This window comes from Strongylocentrotus purpuratus, unplaced genomic scaffold (genome assembly GCF_000002235.5).
Source record: "Strongylocentrotus purpuratus isolate Spur 01 unplaced genomic scaffold, Spur_5.0 spur5_scaffold_2, whole genome shotgun sequence".
Lineage (NCBI taxonomy): Eukaryota > Metazoa > Echinodermata > Echinoidea > Camarodonta > Strongylocentrotidae > Strongylocentrotus > Strongylocentrotus purpuratus.
Window position 1 is genome coordinate 37,354,423 of NW_022145605.1, and position 18,954 is coordinate 37,373,376.

The window sequence follows — 18,954 nt, forward strand, 5'->3', positions numbered from 1 at the left end:
TTTGATGATACTCATGATGGTTATGGTTGATGGTAATTCTCAACAGGCAAGATCAGCAACTGAGTTTGGAAACAGCTGGGTTGCGTACCCTGACCAATGTGATGGTGTGGATCCAGGTCCAACTGACCCTTGTGAGGATGGAGTGAACAGCTTGTCTGCATCCAACGATCTGTGCTATTATTTGAAGGATCCTTCCGGTAAGAATGAAACACATCTGAAACAACCTTCTCTTCCTGTAGTTTTCCTACAGTTCTGAATATTTGTATTTTTCAAAAACAGTATCAGTTTGTGGTTAGAGGAAAAGCTGTGAAGAAATTATCAAGATGGGTAGGAGACGATGGCTGGGAAATATAGAATCACTTTCAATTGTCCATAAACCATTTTGACCTGCACTTTCTATTCCTTCAGGACCATTTGAATCCTGCCTTGAGATCGTGGATCCAGACGACTACTATGATTCGTGCGTCTATGACGTGTGTCTTACCGGTGATGATGCTCTGTGTTCCAGTCTTGCACAATACGCTCGTGCCTGCAGGAGCAAGGGAGGGAAACCTGGCAGATGGAGATTGCTTGTGGAAGAATGCCGTAAGTCACTAGAAAGACGATTTTTATTACGTTTGTCTGGAGAGTCGATGCATTGTTGTCAGAGAGATAAGATTGGAGAGAAATTTGTTTTCATGTAGGTTTTCAGATGATATTCTTGCATACATAAACTGTGTTCCATATTTGATCTTGTGTGCAGCACTGAACTGTCCTTCCAACACTGTGTACGACCCCTGCTTCAGTGGCTGTCCAGCAACCTGTTCCTCTGCTGCGAGCACATTGTCCTGCAATACCACTTGCCAGGAAACGTGTAGATGTGCAGATGGTCTTGTACTGGATGGTGGGCACTGTGTGGATCCATCACAGTGTGGTTGCACTCTGGATAGTGGTGTTTATATTCCGGTAAGTTTGAAATCGAGCGCTGAAGTACCTACCAGTATGAAAATGTTCCATGCTTCCATTCACTGCTTAATCTGCAAGAGGATCAAGACATCTTCATTTGCCAATTCAGCTGTTCAATTTTGCCAAGAGCAGCTATGGTAATGCATCTGTAAAGTTGTTCATATATTCTAACTTCCAGCATTTTTCCTTTGTTGCACTTTTTGACAGTCTGGAGGAGCATGGACTGACCCAGGCTGCACACAACACTGCCTTTGTCGAGGTGGGCTTGCAGAGTGTTCCGAATTCCAGTGTGGAGAGAACGAAGAATGCGAAATCAGGAACGGTTTTCCAAGCTGTTACTGCAGAGATGGCTACACCTCTCTCGGAGATGCCTGCTTCAGAGGTGAGAAGTTCGTTTTCAGAAGTCATTAGATGAAGATGTTTTTATCAACATGCCACTTTGTACAAGATATAAGATAGCTCTGCAAGGCAATTGCGATGTACAGATGATACCACTGATGTTGATACTGATCATTCCTTTTTTGTCTGATTTTGTCTCATACTTATAGCTCCTGGGTATTGCCAGATCTGGGGTGACCCCCATTATGTGACCTTTGACGATAAGAAATATAACTTCCAGGGTGATTGTGACTACACGCTGGTCAGAGATTGCCAGAATTCCAGTGACTACCACCTGTGGTCCAACAATGAACGGCTGCGCCCATCTGACAGTGTTTCTTACCTGAGGGAAGTGGTACTTGACCTGAGCGATAGAAGATACGCTCTGATCAAGGGCTTCCATGTCAGAGTGAATGGAAGAGATGTCTCTGAAAACCTGCCTTACATGGATGAGCAAGTGTGGATCTACAGGGATGTGACATCCATGGTATGTCATAGATAAACCCTGTTTTTCATATTTAGTATTTCAAAAATGGTTGGGCTGTGTGTAATGTAAGGAATTCTATTACGTGCCATGTACTTTAGTTATGTGTTTAAAATGGAAAAGCCTAGAAATTGATATGAATCTTCTGTATTCGTCGTTCATAGAGTTTTCCATGAGGTTGTGTGGTAATAAGTTATTCCAACCTCATGCAAGAAGTTTTGAATGTTCTTGCATGTTTAACGATGTGTGGGATTCTTTTTCCTTTCTCTTTTGTAGAATCTGGTAACAGATTTCTTATGGGTTAGCTACGATGGAATGGACAGTGCTGATGTGTACCTCAGTTACTTTGCAGGAAGAACTTGTGGCCTGTGTGGATCCTTTGATGGAGACCAGAACAATGATATGATACTTCCTTCAGGAGAATTGGTAAGATACTCCTTGCACTTAGTCTAGATGTCTGTTCTATTTGAACCCCCGTTTCAAATTCAGTTCGTTCTTGACTTGAAAAGAAATCTCAAAAGGTGCCATTCCATAATTCTAATATTTTGTGATGAGTGTTACAGTGATGCAATTACCAGTCTGATACTTTGATGATACTCATGATGGTTATGGTTGATGGTAATTCTCAACAGGCAAGATCAGCAACTGAGTTTGGAAACAGCTGGGTTGCGTACCCTGACCAATGTGATGGTGTGGATCCAGGTCCAACTGACCCTTGTGAGGATGGAGTGAACAGCTTGTCTGCATCCAACGATCTGTGCTATTATTTGAAGGATCCTTCCGGTAAGAATGAAACACATCTGAAACAACCTTCTCTTCCTGTAGTTTTCCTACAGTTCTGAATATTTGTATTTTTCAAAAACAGTATCAGTTTGTGGTTAGAGGAAAAGCTGTGAAGAAATTATCAAGATGGGTAGGAGACGATGGCTGGGAAATATAGAATCACTTTCAATTGTCCATAAACCATTTTGACCTGCACTTTCTATTCCTTCAGGACCATTTGAATCCTGCCTTGAGATCGTGGATCCAGACGACTACTATGATTCGTGCGTCTATGACGTGTGTCTTACCGGTGATGATGCTCTGTGTTCCAGTCTTGCACAATACGCTCGTGCCTGCAGGAGCAAGGGAGGGAAACCTGGCAGATGGAGATTGCTTGTGGAAGAATGCCGTAAGTCACTAGAAAGACGATTTTTATTACGTTTGTCTGGAGAGTCGATGCATTGTTGTCAGAGAGATAAGATTGGAGAGAAATTTGTTTTCATGTAGGTTTTCAGATGATATTCTTGCATACATAAACTGTGTTCCATATTTGATCTTGTGTGCAGCACTGAACTGTCCTTCCAACACTGTGTACGACCCCTGCTTCAGTGGCTGTCCAGCAACCTGTTCCTCTGCTGCGAGCACATTGTCCTGCAATACCACTTGCCAGGAAACGTGTAGATGTGCAGATGGTCTTGTACTGGATGGTGGGCACTGTGTGGATCCATCACAGTGTGGTTGCACTCTGGATAGTGGTGTTTATATTCCGGTAAGTTTGAAATCGAGCGCTGAAGTACCTACCAGTATGAAAATGTTCCATGCTTCCATTCACTGCTTAATCTGCAAGAGGATCAAGACATCTTCATTTGCCAATTCAGCTGTTCAATTTTGCCAAGAGCAGCTATGGTAATGCATCTGTAAAGTTGTTCATATATTCTAACTTCCAGCATTTTTCCTTTGTTGCACTTTTTGACAGTCTGGAGGAGCATGGACTGACCCAGGCTGCACACAACACTGCCTTTGTCGAGGTGGGCTTGCAGAGTGTTCCGAATTCCAGTGTGGAGAGAACGAAGAATGCGAAATCAGGAACGGTTTTCCAAGCTGTTACTGCAGAGATGGCTACACCTCTCTCGGAGATGCCTGCTTCAGAGGTGAGAAGTTCGTTTTCAGAAGTCATTAGATGAAGATGTTTTTATCAACATGCCACTTTGTACAAGATATAAGATAGCTCTGCAAGGCAATTGCGATGTACAGATGATACCACTGATGTTGATACTGATCATTCCTTTTTTGTCTGATTTTGTCTCATACTTATAGCTCCTGGGTATTGCCAGATCTGGGGTGACCCCCATTATGTGACCTTTGACGATAAGAAATATAACTTCCAGGGTGATTGTGACTACACGCTGGTCAGAGATTGCCAGAATTCCAGTGACTACCACCTGTGGTCCAACAATGAACGGCTGCGCCCATCTGACAGTGTTTCTTACCTGAGGGAAGTGGTACTTGACCTGAGCGATAGAAGATACGCTCTGATCAAGGGCTTCCATGTCAGAGTGAATGGAAGAGATGTCTCTGAAAACCTGCCTTACATGGATGAGCAAGTGTGGATCTACAGGGATGTGACATCCATGGTATGTCATAGATAAACCCTGTTTTTCATATTTAGTATTTCAAAAATGGTTGGGCTGTGTGTAATGTAAGGAATTCTATTACGTGCCATGTACTTTAGTTATGTGTTTAAAATGGAAAAGCCTAGAAATTGATATGAATCTTCTGTATTCGTCGTTCATAGAGTTTTCCATGAGGTTGTGTGGTAATAAGTTATTCCAACCTCATGCAAGAAGTTTTGAATGTTCTTGCATGTTTAACGATGTGTGGGATTCTTTTTCCTTTCTCTTTTGTAGAATCTGGTAACAGATTTCTTATGGGTTAGCTACGATGGAATGGACAGTGCTGATGTGTACCTCAGTTACTTTGCAGGAAGAACTTGTGGCCTGTGTGGATCCTTTGATGGAGACCAGAACAATGATATGATACTTCCTTCAGGAGAATTGGTAAGATACTCCTTGCACTTAGTCTAGATGTCTGTTCTATTTGAACCCCCGTTTCAAATTCAGTTCGTTCTTGACTTGAAAAGAAATCTCAAAAGGTGCCATTCCATAATTCTAATATTTTGTGATGAGTGTTACAGTGATGCAATTACCAGTCTGATACTTTGATGATACTCATGATGGTTATGGTTGATGGTAATTCTCAACAGGCAAGATCAGCAACTGAGTTTGGAAACAGCTGGGTTGCGTACCCTGACCAATGTGATGGTGTGGATCCAGGTCCAACTGACCCTTGTGAGGATGGAGTGAACAGCTTGTCTGCATCCAACGATCTGTGCTATTATTTGAAGGATCCTTCCGGTAAGAATGAAACACATCTGAAACAACCTTCTCTTCCTGTAGTTTTCCTACAGTTCTGAATATTTGTATTTTTCAAAAACAGTATCAGTTTGTGGTTAGAGGAAAAGCTGTGAAGAAATTATCAAGATGGGTAGGAGACGATGGCTGGGAAATATAGAATCACTTTCAATTGTCCATAAACCATTTTGACCTGCACTTTCTATTCCTTCAGGACCATTTGAATCCTGCCTTGAGATCGTGGATCCAGACGACTACTATGATTCGTGCGTCTATGACGTGTGTCTTACCGGTGATGATGCTCTGTGTTCCAGTCTTGCACAATACGCTCGTGCCTGCAGGAGCAAGGGAGGGAAACCTGGCAGATGGAGATTGCTTGTGGAAGAATGCCGTAAGTCACTAGAAAGACGATTTTTATTACGTTTGTCTGGAGAGTCGATGCATTGTTGTCAGAGAGATAAGATTGGAGAGAAATTTGTTTTCATGTAGGTTTTCAGATGATATTCTTGCATACATAAACTGTGTTCCATATTTGATCTTGTGTGCAGCACTGAACTGTCCTTCCAACACTGTGTACGACCCCTGCTTCAGTGGCTGTCCAGCAACCTGTTCCTCTGCTGCGAGCACATTGTCCTGCAATACCACTTGCCAGGAAACGTGTAGATGTGCAGATGGTCTTGTACTGGATGGTGGGCACTGTGTGGATCCATCACAGTGTGGTTGCACTCTGGATAGTGGTGTTTATATTCCGGTAAGTTTGAAATCGAGCGCTGAAGTACCTACCAGTATGAAAATGTTCCATGCTTCCATTCACTGCTTAATCTGCAAGAGGATCAAGACATCTTCATTTGCCAATTCAGCTGTTCAATTTTGCCAAGAGCAGCTATGGTAATGCATCTGTAAAGTTGTTCATATATTCTAACTTCCAGCATTTTTCCTTTGTTGCACTTTTTGACAGTCTGGAGGAGCATGGACTGACCCAGGCTGCACACAACACTGCCTTTGTCGAGGTGGGCTTGCAGAGTGTTCCGAATTCCAGTGTGGAGAGAACGAAGAATGCGAAATCAGGAACGGTTTTCCAAGCTGTTACTGCAGAGATGGCTACACCTCTCTCGGAGATGCCTGCTTCAGAGGTGAGAAGTTCGTTTTCAGAAGTCATTAGATGAAGATGTTTTTATCAACATGCCACTTTGTACAAGATATAAGATAGCTCTGCAAGGCAATTGCGATGTACAGATGATACCACTGATGTTGATACTGATCATTCCTTTTTTGTCTGATTTTGTCTTATACTTATAGCTCCTGGGTATTGCCAGATCTGGGGTGACCCCCATTATGTGACCTTTGACGATAAGAAATATAACTTCCAGGGTGATTGTGACTACACGCTGGTCAGAGATTGCCAGAATTCCAGTGACTACCACCTGTGGTCCAACAATGAACGGCTGCACCCATCTGACAGTGTTTCTTACCTGAGGGAAGTGGTACTTGACCTGAGCGATAGAAGATACGCTCTGATCAAGGGCTTCCATGTCAGAGTGAATGGAAGAGATGTCTCTGAAAACCTGCCTTACATGGATGAGCAAGTGTGGATCTACAGGGATGTGACATCCATGGTATGTCATAGATAAACCCTGTTTTTCATATTTAGTATTTCAAAAATGGTTGGGCTGTGTGTAATGTAAGGAATTCTATTACGTGCCATGTACTTTAGTTATGTGTTTAAAATGGAAAAGCCTAGAAATTGATATGAATCTTCTGTATTCGTCGTTCATAGAGTTTTCCATGAGGTTGTGTGGTAATAAGTTATTCCAACCTCATGCAAGAAGTTTTGAATGTTCTTGCATGTTTAACGATGTGTGGGATTCTTTTTCCTTTCTCTTTTGTAGAATCTGGTAACAGATTTCTTATGGGTTAGCTACGATGGAATGGACAGTGCTGATGTGTACCTCAGTTACTTTGCAGGAAGAACTTGTGGCCTGTGTGGATCCTTTGATGGAGACCAGAACAATGATATGATACTTCCTTCAGGAGAATTGGTAAGATACTCCTTGCACTTAGTCTAGATGTCTGTTCTATTTGAACCCCCGTTTCAAATTCAGTTCGTTCTTGACTTGAAAAGAAATCTCAAAAGGTGCCATTCCATAATTCTAATATTTTGTGATGAGTGTTACAGTGATGCAATTACCAGTCTGATACTTTGATGATACTCATGATGGTTATGGTTGATGGTAATTCTCAACAGGCAAGATCAGCAACTGAGTTTGGAAACAGCTGGGTTGCGTACCCTGACCAATGTGATGGTGTGGATCCAGGTCCAACTGACCCTTGTGAGGATGGAGTGAACAGCTTGTCTGCATCCAACGATCTGTGCTATTATTTGAAGGATCCTTCCGGTAAGAATGAAACACATCTGAAACAACCTTCTCTTCCTGTAGTTTTCCTACAGTTCTGAATATTTGTATTTTTCAAAAACAGTATCAGTTTGTGGTTAGAGGAAAAGCTGTGAAGAAATTATCAAGATGGGTAGGAGACGATGGCTGGGAAATATAGAATCACTTTCAATTGTCCATAAACCATTTTGACCTGCACTTTCTATTCCTTCAGGACCATTTGAATCCTGCCTTGAGATCGTGGATCCAGACGACTACTATGATTCGTGCGTCTATGACGTGTGTCTTACCGGTGATGATGCTCTGTGTTCCAGTCTTGCACAATACGCTCGTGCCTGCAGGAGCAAGGGAGGGAAACCTGGCAGATGGAGATTGCTTGTGGAAGAATGCCGTAAGTCACTAGAAAGACGATTTTTATTACGTTTGTCTGGAGAGTCGATGCATTGTTGTCAGAGAGATAAGATTGGAGAGAAATTTGTTTTCATGTAGGTTTTCAGATGATATTCTTGCATACATAAACTGTGTTCCATATTTGATCTTGTGTGCAGCACTGAACTGTCCTTCCAACACTGTGTACGACCCCTGCTTCAGTGGCTGTCCAGCAACCTGTTCCTCTGCTGCGAGCACATTGTCCTGCAATACCACTTGCCAGGAAACGTGTAGATGTGCAGATGGTCTTGTACTGGATGGTGGGCACTGTGTGGATCCATCACAGTGTGGTTGCACTCTGGATAGTGGTGTTTATATTCCGGTAAGTTTGAAATCGAGCGCTGAAGTACCTACCAGTATGAAAATGTTCCATGCTTCCATTCACTGCTTAATCTGCAAGAGGATCAAGACATCTTCATTTGCCAATTCAGCTGTTCAATTTTGCCAAGAGCAGCTATGGTAATGCATCTGTAAAGTTGTTCATATATTCTAACTTCCAGCATTTTTCCTTTGTTGCACTTTTTGACAGTCTGGAGGAGCATGGACTGACCCAGGCTGCACACAACACTGCCTTTGTCGAGGTGGGCTTGCAGAGTGTTCCGAATTCCAGTGTGGAGAGAACGAAGAATGCGAAATCAGGAACGGTTTTCCAAGCTGTTACTGCAGAGATGGCTACACCTCTCTCGGAGATGCCTGCTTCAGAGGTGAGAAGTTCGTTTTCAGAAGTCATTAGATGAAGATGTTTTTATCAACATGCCACTTTGTACAAGATATAAGATAGCTCTGCAAGGCAATTGCGATGTACAGATGATACCACTGATGTTGATACTGATCATTCCTTTTTTGTCTGATTTTGTCTTATACTTATAGCTCCTGGGTATTGCCAGATCTGGGGTGACCCCCATTATGTGACCTTTGACGATAAGAAATATAACTTCCAGGGTGATTGTGACTACACGCTGGTCAGAGATTGCCAGAATTCCAGTGACTACCACCTGTGGTCCAACAATGAACGGCTGCACCCATCTGACAGTGTTTCTTACCTGAGGGAAGTGGTACTTGACCTGAGCGATAGAAGATACGCTCTGATCAAGGGCTTCCATGTCAGAGTGAATGGAAGAGATGTCTCTGAAAACCTGCCTTACATGGATGAGCAAGTGTGGATCTACAGGGATGTGACATCCATGGTATGTCATAGATAAACCCTGTTTTTCATATTTAGTATTTCAAAAATGGTTGGGCTGTGTGTAATGTAAGGAATTCTATTACGTGCCATGTACTTTAGTTATGTGTTTAAAATGGAAAAGCCTAGAAATTGATATGAATCTTCTGTATTCGTCGTTCATAGAGTTTTCCATGAGGTTGTGTGGTAATAAGTTATTCCAACCTCATGCAAGAAGTTTTGAATGTTCTTGCATGTTTAACGATGTGTGGGATTCTTTTTCCTTTCTCTTTTGTAGAATCTGGTAACAGATTTCTTATGGGTTAGCTACGATGGAATGGACAGTGCTGATGTGTACCTCAGTTACTTTGCAGGAAGAACTTGTGGCCTGTGTGGATCCTTTGATGGAGACCAGAACAATGATATGATACTTCCTTCAGGAGAATTGGTAAGATACTCCTTGCACTTAGTCTAGATGTCTGTTCTATTTGAACCCCCGTTTCAAATTCAGTTCGTTCTTGACTTGAAAAGAAATCTCAAAAGGTGCCATTCCATAATTCTAATATTTTGTGATGAGTGTTACAGTGATGCAATTACCAGTCTGATACTTTGATGATACTCATGATGGTTATGGTTGATGGTAATTCTCAACAGGCAAGATCAGCAACTGAGTTTGGAAACAGCTGGGTTGCGTACCCTGACCAATGTGATGGTGTGGATCCAGGTCCAACTGACCCTTGTGAGGATGGAGTGAACAGCTTGTCTGCATCCAACGATCTGTGCTATTATTTGAAGGATCCTTCCGGTAAGAATGAAACACATCTGAAACAACCTTCTCTTCCTGTAGTTTTCCTACAGTTCTGAATATTTGTATATTTTAAAAACAGTATCAGTTTGTGGTTAGAGGAAAAACTGTGAAGAAATTATCAAGATGGGTAGGAGACGATGGCTGGGAAATATAGAATCACTTTCAATTGTCCATAAACCATTTTGACCTGCACTTTCTATTCCTCCAGGACCATTTGAATCCTGCCTTGAGATCGTGGATCCAGACGACTACTATGATTCGTGCGTCTATGACGTGTGTCTTACCGGTGATGATGCTCTGTGTTCCAGTCTTGCACAATACGCTCGTGCCTGCAGGAGCAAGGGAGGGAAACCTGGCAGATGGAGATTGCTTGTGGAAGAATGCCGTAAGTCACTAGAAAGACGATTTTTATTACGTTTGTCTGGAGAGTCGATGCATTGTTGTCAGAGAGATAAGATTGGAGAGAAATTTGTTTTCATGTAGGTTTTCAGATGATATTCTTGCATACATAAACTGTGTTCCATATTTGATCTTGTGTGCAGCACTGAACTGTCCTTCCAACACTGTGTACGACCCCTGCTTCAGTGGCTGTCCAGCAACCTGTTCCTCTGCTGCGAGCACATTGTCCTGCAATACCACTTGCCAGGAAACGTGTAGATGTGCAGATGGTCTTGTACTGGATGGTGGGCACTGTGTGGATCCATCACAGTGTGGTTGCACTCTGGATAGTGGTGTTTATATTCCGGTAAGTTTGAAATCGAGCGCTGAAGTACCTACCAGTATGTAACTTTTCCATGCTTCCATCACTGCTTAATCTGCATGAGGATCAAGACATTCTCGTTTGCAAATTCGGCTGTTCGATTTCCCTAAGAGCAGGTACGGTCATGCATCTGTAAAGTTGTTCATATATTCTAACTTCCAGCATTTTTCCTTTGATGCACTTTTTGACAGTCTGGAGCTTCATGGACAAGGCCCGACTGTTCACAGCAGTGCACCTGTGAAGGTGGGCGTGCCCAGTGTGAATCATTCCAGTGTGGAGAGAATGAAAGCTGTGATATCAAGAACGGTGTTCCGAGCTGTTACTGCAAAGATGGCTACACCTCTCTTGGAGATGCCTGCTTCAGAGGTGAGAAATTTAGTCCTGGAAATCAGAAGAGAAATAATAGTGATATATTCACCTCTACTTGGACAATGGACATATGCACAAGAGTTTTTTGAGATATTATATGTCATCTCCTTTCATGTATGAATTGCGTATGAATGAGAAATAAATATATTAATGATGAATATACTAAATGTTTTGTCATTGCCTCTCCCTGTCTTTTTTCGTTAGCTCCCGGTTTCTGTCAGATCTGGGGTGACCCTCATTATGTGACCTTTGACGATAAGAAATATAACTTCCAGGGTGATTGTGACTACACGCTGGTCAGAGATTGCCAGAATTCTAGTGATTTCCACCTGTGGTCCAACAATGAACTCTTGCGTCCATCAGACAAAGTTTCCTACTTGAGAGAGGTGACACTAGAGTTGAAAGGAAACATTTACTCTCTGATCAAAGATTTCCACGTACGAGTGGATGGCATTGATTTTTCAAGAAATCTGCCTTACTTTGATGAGCAAGTCTTGATCTACAGGGATGTGACATCAATGGTGAGTTGATATTTTGCTAGGGATGAGGATTTAAAACATATTTCATTGTACAGTGTCATCATAGCATGGCGATCTTGATATGCATGTAATCTGTTTTTCTCTGGGAGTAAAACCTGGTTAGCAATACTGGCTCAAAAATCTGGTGTCAGTAATGAGATTCAAACCAATACCATTAAAACTCCTCTATTTATGATACATGTTTTGTCTGTGTGTGTGTGTGTGTGGGTGTTTTATTTGAGTCAAACCTAGTAAGGTGAAACCAATTCTGTACAAGTGATGGCAGCAGTGTGATACAAACCGTCATGTGATCAAAACACATCTGTCTTCATGTACTATTGTATTCTGATGTTAAATTGTGTTTGGTCAAAACTAATCCTCGACTTTACCACTTTGTTACTTTAATAGAACCTGGTGACAGACTTCTTGTGGGTGAGCTATGATGGAAAGAACAGTGCTGATGTTTACCTGAGCTACTCCTACTTTGGGCGTACATGTGGTCTTTGTGGAAATTTTGATGGAGATAAATCAAATGACCTGTTGCTTCCCAGTGGAGAAGTGGTAAGTGAATATCAACTTCTTTTCTCTCTTTTTTTTATTTATCGATCTTAAAGAAACACACCACCCTTTTTTATGTGGATTGTCAAATCCTTTGAGCTTGTTGTGTTTTCATCATGCTTCTCAGTTTGTGTTTAATGTAGAAAGCCTGATATTCCAATCTTTTGAACAAAGAGAAGAAAATGTTGTGTTTCACTAAGAAGTGGTGCGACTATATTTTGTTTTCCTCAATTGCAGGCAAGATCTAAAACCGAGTTTGGAAATAGCTGGGTAGTAAATCCGGAACAATGCGGCGATGTAGAACCTGGTCCTACCGATCCATGTGAAGAAGGGTTGGAGAATACCAGAGAGGAGGCTGCAGATGTCTGCAATTATCTTCTGGATCTATCTGGTAAATATTTATCAGTGTTCTTCTTCAATAGCTTTATCAGAAGTATCAGAATTTGTCAAATTCATTCCGTTTTGATGCAAACTGCATGGAATAAAACTGAGATACATATTGTAAACAAAATAGTTGCACCTCGTAGATAGTCCGTGTAATTTCTCTTGATAATGGATTTTGTGTCACTTTCGATATCGTATTGCAGGTCCTTTTGCATCTTGCCATGAGTATGTGGCTCCAGAGGATTACTACCAATCATGTCTGTACGATGTATGTGAAACAGGAGATGATGCCCTGTGTGCCAATCTAGAAGAGTATGCTCAGGCCTGCAGAAATAGGGGTGGTCAGCCTGGAAACTGGAGAGCTTCGGTGCCTGAATGCCGTAAGTCTGCAGAAATGGTTTCCCAGATGTTGGGTGAATGTGAAATATATTTAGAACTTGCCTTGATAAAGTGGGAGTTAAGAGAGATATAATATGATTAACCTGTGGTATCCTATCCGTAATACTGTTGATTCTTTGCTTGACATGCATTTTAATATCTTGCAATGAAGGTCCTTTACATGATAGTTAACTCTTGATTACATATATATTACCCATGTATTACCCTTTTTGGATTTTGGACTTTAGTTTCCTATGCGGTTGCAATATTTTGATTGGAGGATATAAAGCAATTAGTTTTGGGGACTAAATGATGCTATATCTAGATGTGTTGGTTTATTTTCCACAGCATTGGACTGTCCTTCCAACACTGTGTATGACCCCTGCTTCAGTGGCTGTCCAGAAACCTGTTCCTCTGCTGCAAGCACATTGTCCTGCAATACCACTTGCCAGGAAACATGCAGATGTGCAGATGGTCTTGTACTTGATGACGGAAAGTGTGTGGATCCATCACAGTGTGGTTGCACTCTGGAGAATCGTGTTTATATTCCGGTAAGTTTGAAATCGAGCGCTGAAGTACCTAGCAGTATGTAACTTTTCCATGCTTCAATCACTGCTTAATCTGCATGAGGATCAAGACATTCTCGTTTGCATATTCAGCTGTTCGATTTCCCTAAGAGCAGGTACGGTAATGCATCTGTAAAGTTGTTCATATATTCTAACTTCCAGCATTTTTCCTTTGGTGCACTTTTTGACAGTCTGGAGCTCTATGGACAAGGCCTGACTGTTCACAGCAGTGCACCTGTGAAGGTGGGCGTGCCCAGTGTGAATCATTCCAGTGTGGAGAGAATGAAAGCTGTGATATCAAGAACGGTGTTCCGAGCTGTTACTGCAAAGATGGCTACACCTCTCTTGGAGATGCCTGCTTCAGAGGTGAGAAATTTAGTCCTGGAAATCAGAAGAGAAATAATAGTGATATATTCACCTCTACTTGGACAATGGAGATATGCCCAAGAGTTTTTTGAGATATTATATGTCATCTCCTTTCATGTATGAATTGCGTATGAATGAGAAATAAATATATTAATGATGAATATACTAAATGTTCTGTGATTGCCTCTCCCTGTCTTTTGTCATTAGCTCCCGGTTTCTGTCAGATCTGGGGTGACCCTCATTATGTGACCTTTGACGATAAGAAATATAACTTCCAGGGTGATTGTGACTACACGCTGGTCAGAGATTGCCAGAATTCTAGTGATTTCCACCTGTGGTCCAACAATGAAATCTTGCGTCCATCAGACAAAGTTTCCTACTTGAGAGAGGTGACACTAGAGTTGAAAGGAAACATTTACTCTCTGATCAAAGATTTCCACGTACGAGTGGATGGCATTGATTTTTCAAGAAATCTACCTTATTTTGATGAGCAAGTCTTGATCTACAGGGATGTGACATCAATGGTGAGTTGATATTTTGCTAGGGATGAGGATTTAAAACATATTTCATTGTACAGTGTCATCATAGCATGGCGATCTTGATATGCATGTAATCTGTTTTTTTCTGGGAGTAAAACCTGGTTAGCAATACTGGCTCAAAAATCTGGTGTCAGTAATGAGATTCAAACCAATACCATTAAAACTCCTCTATTTATGATACATGTTTTGTGTGTGTGTGTGTGTGTGTGTGTGGGTGTTTTATTTTAGTGAAACCTAGTAAGGTGAAACCAATTCTGTACAAGTGATGGCAGCAGTGGGATACAAACCGTCATGTCATCAAAACACATCTGTCTTCATGTAATATCATATTCTGATGTGAAATTGTGTTTGGTCAAAACTAATCCTCGACTTTACCACTTGGTTACTTTAATAGAACCTGGTGACAGACTTCTTGTGGGTGAGCTATGATGGAAAGAACAGTGCTGATGTTTACCTGAGCTACTCCTACTTTGGGCGTACATGTGGTCTTTGTGGAAATTTTGATGGAGATAAATCAAATGACCTGTTGCTTCCCAGTGGAGAAGTGGTAAGTGAATATCAACTTCTTTTCTCTCTTTTTTTTATTTATCGATCTTAAAGAAACACACTACACTTTTTCATGTGGATTGTCAAATCCTTTGAGCTTGTTGTGTTTTCATCATGCTTCTCAGTTTGTGTTTAATGTAGAAAGCCTGATATTCCAATCTTTTGAACAAAGAGAAGAAAATGTTGTGTTTCACTAAGAAGTGGTGCGACTATATTTTGTTTTCCTCAATTGCAGGCAAGATCTAAAACCGAGTTTGGAAATAGCTGGGTAGTAAATCCGGAACAATGCGGCGATGTAGAACCTGGTCCTACCGATCCATGTGAAGAAGGGTTGGAGAATACCAGAGAGGAGGCTGCAGATGTCTGCAATTATCTTCTGGATCTATCTGGTAAATATTTATCAGTGTTCTTCTTCAATAGCTTTATCAGAAGTATCAGAATTTGTCAAATTCATTCCGTCTTGATGCAAACTGCATGGGATAGAACTGAGATACATATTGTAAACAAAATAGTTGCACCTCGTGGATAGTCCATGTAATTTCTCTTGATAATGGATTTTGTGTCACTTTCGATATCGTATTGCAGGTCCTTTTGCATCTTGCCATGAGTATGTGGCTCCAGAGGATTACTACCAATCATGTCTGTACGATGTATGTGAAACAGGAGATGATGCCCTGTGTGCCAATCTAGAAGAGTATGCCCAGGCCTGCAGAAATAGGGGTGGTCAGCCTGGAAACTGGAGAGCTTCGGTGCCTGAATGCCGTAAGTCTGCAGAAATGGTTTCCTAGATGTTGGGTGAATGTGAAATATATTTAGAACTTGCCTTGATAAAGTGGGAGTTAAGAGAGATATAATATGATTAACCTGTGGTATCCTATCCGTAAAACTGTTGATTCTTTGCTTGACATGCATTTTAATATCTTGCAATGAAGGTCCTTTACATGATAGTTAACTCTTGATTACATATATATTACCCATGTATTACCCTTTTTGGATTTTGGACTTTAGTTTCTTATGCGGTTGAAATATTTTGATTGGAGGATATAAAGCAATTAGTTTTGGGGACTAAATGATGCTATATCTAGATGTGTTGGTTTATTTTCCACAGCATTGAACTGTCCTTCCAACACTGTGTATGACCCCTGCTTCAGTGGCTGTCCAGAAACCTGTTCCTCTGCTGCAAGCACATTGTCCTGCAATACCACTTGCCAGGAAACATGTAGATGTGCAGATGGTCTTGTACTGGATGGTGGGCACTGTGTGGATCCATCACAGTGTGGTTGCACTCTGGAGAATGGTGTTTATATTCCGGTAAGTTTGAAATCGAGTGCTGAAGTACCTACCAGTATGTAACTTTTCCATGCTTCGATCACTGCTTAATCTGCAAGAGGATTAAGACATTCTCGTTTGCAAATTCAGCTGTTCGATTTCCCTAAGAGCAGGTACGGACATGCATCTGTAAAGTTGTTCATATATTCTAACTTCCAGCATTTTTCCTTTGGTGCACTTTTTGACAGTCTGGAGCTCTATGGACAAGGCCTGACTGTTCACAGCAGTGCACCTGTGAAGGTGGGCGTACCCAGTGTGAATCATTCCAGTGTGGAGAGAATGAAAGCTGTGATATCAAGAACGGTGTTCCGAGCTGTTACTGCAAAGATGGCTACACCTCTCTTGGAGATGCCTGCTTCAGAGGTGAGAAATTTAGTCCTGGAAATCAGAAGAGAAATAATAGTGATATATTCACCTCTACTTGGACAATGGAGATATGCACAAGAGTTTTTTGAGATATTATATGTCATCTCCTTTCATGTATGAATTGCGTATGAATGAGAAATAAATATATTAATGATGAATATACTAAATGTTCTGTGATTGCCTCTCCCTGTCTTTTGTCATTAGCTCCCGGTTTCTGTCAGATCTGGGGTGACCCTCATTATGTGACCTTTGACGATAAGAAATATAACTTCCAGGGTGATTGTGACTACACGCTGGTCAGAGATTGCCAGAATTCTAGTGATTTCCACCTGTGGTCCAACAATGAAATCTTGCGTCCATCAGACAAAGTTTCCTACTTGAGAGAGGTGACACTAGAGTTGAAAGGAAACATTTACTCTCTGATCAAAGATTTCCACGTACGAGTGGATGGCATTGATTTTTCAAGAAATCTACCTTACTTTGATGAGCAAGTCTTGATCTACAGGGATGTGACATCAATGGTGAGTTGATATTTTGCTAGGGATGAGGATTTAAAACATATTTCATTGTACAGTGTCATCATAGCATGGCGATCTTGATATGCATGTAATCTGTTTTTTTCTGGGAGTAAAACCTGGTTAGCAATACTGGCTCAAAAATCTGGTGTCAGTAATGAGATTCAAACCAATACCATTAAAACTCCTCTATTTATGATACATGTTTTGTGTGTGTGTGTGTGTGTGTGTGTGGGTGTTTTATTTTAGTGAAACCTAGTAAGGTGAAACCAATTCTGTACAAGTGATGGCAGCAGTGGGATACAAACCGTCATGTCATCAAAACACATCTGTCTTCATGTAATATCATATTCTGATGTGAAATTGTGTTTGGTCAAAACTAATCCTCGACTTTACCACTTGGTTACTTTAATAGAACCTGGTGACAGACTTCTTGTGGGTGAGCTATGATGGAAAGAACAGTGCTGATGTTTACCTGAGCTACTCCTACTTTGGGCGTACATGTGGTCTTTGTGGAAATTTTGATGGAGATAAATCAAATGACCTGTTGCTTCCCAGTGGAGAAGTGGTAAGTGAATATCAACTTCTTTTCTCTCTTTTTTTTATTTATCGATCTTAAAGAAACACACTACACTTTTTCATGTGGATTGTCAAATCCTTTGAGCTTGTTGTGTTTTCATCATGCTTCTCAGTTTGTGTTTAATGTAGAAAGCCTGATATTCCAATCTTTTGAACAAAGAGAAGAAAATGTTGTGTTTCACTAAGAAGTGGTGCGACTATATTTTGTTTTCCTCAATTGCAGGCAAGATCTAAAACCGAGTTTGGAAATAGCTGGGTAGTAAATCCGGAACAATGCGGCGATGTAGAACCTGGTCCTACCGATCCATGTGAAGAAGGGTTGGAGAATACCAGAGAGGAGGCTGCAGATGTCTGCAATTATCTTCTGGATCTATCTGGTAAATATTTATCAGTGTTCTTCTTCAATAGCTTTATCAGAAGTATCAGAATTTGTCAAATTCATTCCGTCTTGATGCAAACTGCATGGGATAGAACTGAGATACATATTGTAAACAAAATAGTTGCACCTCGTGGATAGTCCATGTAATTTCTCTTGATAATGGATTTTGTGTCACTTTCGATATCGTATTGCAGGTCCTTTTGCATCTTGCCATGAGTATGTGGCTCCAGAGGATTACTACCAATCATGTCTGTACGATGTATGTGAAACAGGAGATGATGCCCTGTGTGCCAATCTAGAAGAGTATGCCCAGGCCTGCAGAAATAGGGGTGGTCAGCCTGGAAACTGGAGAGCTTCGGTGCCTGAATGCCGTAAGTCTGCAGAAATGGTTTCCTAGATGTTGGGTGAATGTGAAATATATTTAGAACTTGCCTTGATAAAGTGGGAGTTAAGAGAGATATAATATGATTAACCTGTGGTATCCTATCCGTAAAACTGTTGATTCTTTGCTTGACATGCATTTTAATATCTTGCAATGAAGGTCCTTTACATGATAGTTAACTCTTGATTACATATATATTACCCATGTATTACCCTTTTTGGATTTTGGACTTTAGTTTCTTATGCGGTTGAAATATTTTGATTGGAGGATATAAAGCAATTAGTTTTGGGGACTAAATGATGCTATATCTAGATGTGTTGGTTTATTTTCCACAGCATTGAACTGTCCTTCCAACACTGTGTATGACCCCTGCTTCAGTGGCTGTCCAGAAACCTGTTCCTCTGCTGCAAGCACATTGTCCTGCAATACCACTTGCCAGGAAACATGTAGATGTGCAGATGGTCTTGTACTGGATGGTGGGCACTGTGTGGATCCATCACAGTGTGGTTGCACTCTGGAGAATGGTGTTTATATTCCGGTAAGTTTGAAATCGAGTGCTGAAGTACCTACCAGTATGTAACTTTTCCATGCTTCGATCACTGCTTAATCTGCAAGAGGATTAAGACATTCTCGTTTGCAAATTCAGCT

General features: G+C 41.2%; 1 protein-coding gene across 1 annotated transcript in view; it reads left to right on the plus strand.

The window, feature by feature from the left end:
• Positions 1-18,954, plus strand: part of LOC762415 (IgGFc-binding protein) — a 136,379-nt gene that overhangs the window by 4,385 nt on the left and 113,040 nt on the right. The window contains exons 12-55 of the mRNA XM_030991267.1: positions 47-197; positions 409-585; positions 743-945; positions 1,153-1,327; positions 1,494-1,810; positions 2,084-2,233; positions 2,440-2,590; positions 2,802-2,978; positions 3,136-3,338; positions 3,546-3,720; positions 3,887-4,203; positions 4,477-4,626; positions 4,833-4,983; positions 5,195-5,371; positions 5,529-5,731; positions 5,939-6,113; positions 6,280-6,596; positions 6,870-7,019; positions 7,226-7,376; positions 7,588-7,764; positions 7,922-8,124; positions 8,332-8,506; positions 8,673-8,989; positions 9,263-9,412; positions 9,619-9,769; positions 9,981-10,157; positions 10,315-10,517; positions 10,724-10,898; positions 11,106-11,422; positions 11,828-11,980; positions 12,215-12,368; positions 12,565-12,741; positions 13,088-13,290; positions 13,497-13,671; positions 13,879-14,195; positions 14,605-14,757; positions 14,992-15,145; positions 15,342-15,535; positions 16,274-16,448; positions 16,656-16,972; positions 17,382-17,534; positions 17,769-17,922; positions 18,119-18,295; positions 18,642-18,844. Coding sequence (XP_030847127.1) covers positions 47-197; positions 409-585; positions 743-945; positions 1,153-1,327; positions 1,494-1,810; positions 2,084-2,233; positions 2,440-2,590; positions 2,802-2,978; positions 3,136-3,338; positions 3,546-3,720; positions 3,887-4,203; positions 4,477-4,626; positions 4,833-4,983; positions 5,195-5,371; positions 5,529-5,731; positions 5,939-6,113; positions 6,280-6,596; positions 6,870-7,019; positions 7,226-7,376; positions 7,588-7,764; positions 7,922-8,124; positions 8,332-8,506; positions 8,673-8,989; positions 9,263-9,412; positions 9,619-9,769; positions 9,981-10,157; positions 10,315-10,517; positions 10,724-10,898; positions 11,106-11,422; positions 11,828-11,980; positions 12,215-12,368; positions 12,565-12,741; positions 13,088-13,290; positions 13,497-13,671; positions 13,879-14,195; positions 14,605-14,757; positions 14,992-15,145; positions 15,342-15,535; positions 16,274-16,448; positions 16,656-16,972; positions 17,382-17,534; positions 17,769-17,922; positions 18,119-18,295; positions 18,642-18,844 — 8,574 coding nt within the window. The remainder of the gene's footprint in view (positions 1-46; positions 198-408; positions 586-742; positions 946-1,152; positions 1,328-1,493; positions 1,811-2,083; positions 2,234-2,439; positions 2,591-2,801; positions 2,979-3,135; positions 3,339-3,545; positions 3,721-3,886; positions 4,204-4,476; positions 4,627-4,832; positions 4,984-5,194; positions 5,372-5,528; positions 5,732-5,938; positions 6,114-6,279; positions 6,597-6,869; positions 7,020-7,225; positions 7,377-7,587; positions 7,765-7,921; positions 8,125-8,331; positions 8,507-8,672; positions 8,990-9,262; positions 9,413-9,618; positions 9,770-9,980; positions 10,158-10,314; positions 10,518-10,723; positions 10,899-11,105; positions 11,423-11,827; positions 11,981-12,214; positions 12,369-12,564; positions 12,742-13,087; positions 13,291-13,496; positions 13,672-13,878; positions 14,196-14,604; positions 14,758-14,991; positions 15,146-15,341; positions 15,536-16,273; positions 16,449-16,655; positions 16,973-17,381; positions 17,535-17,768; positions 17,923-18,118; positions 18,296-18,641; positions 18,845-18,954) is intronic.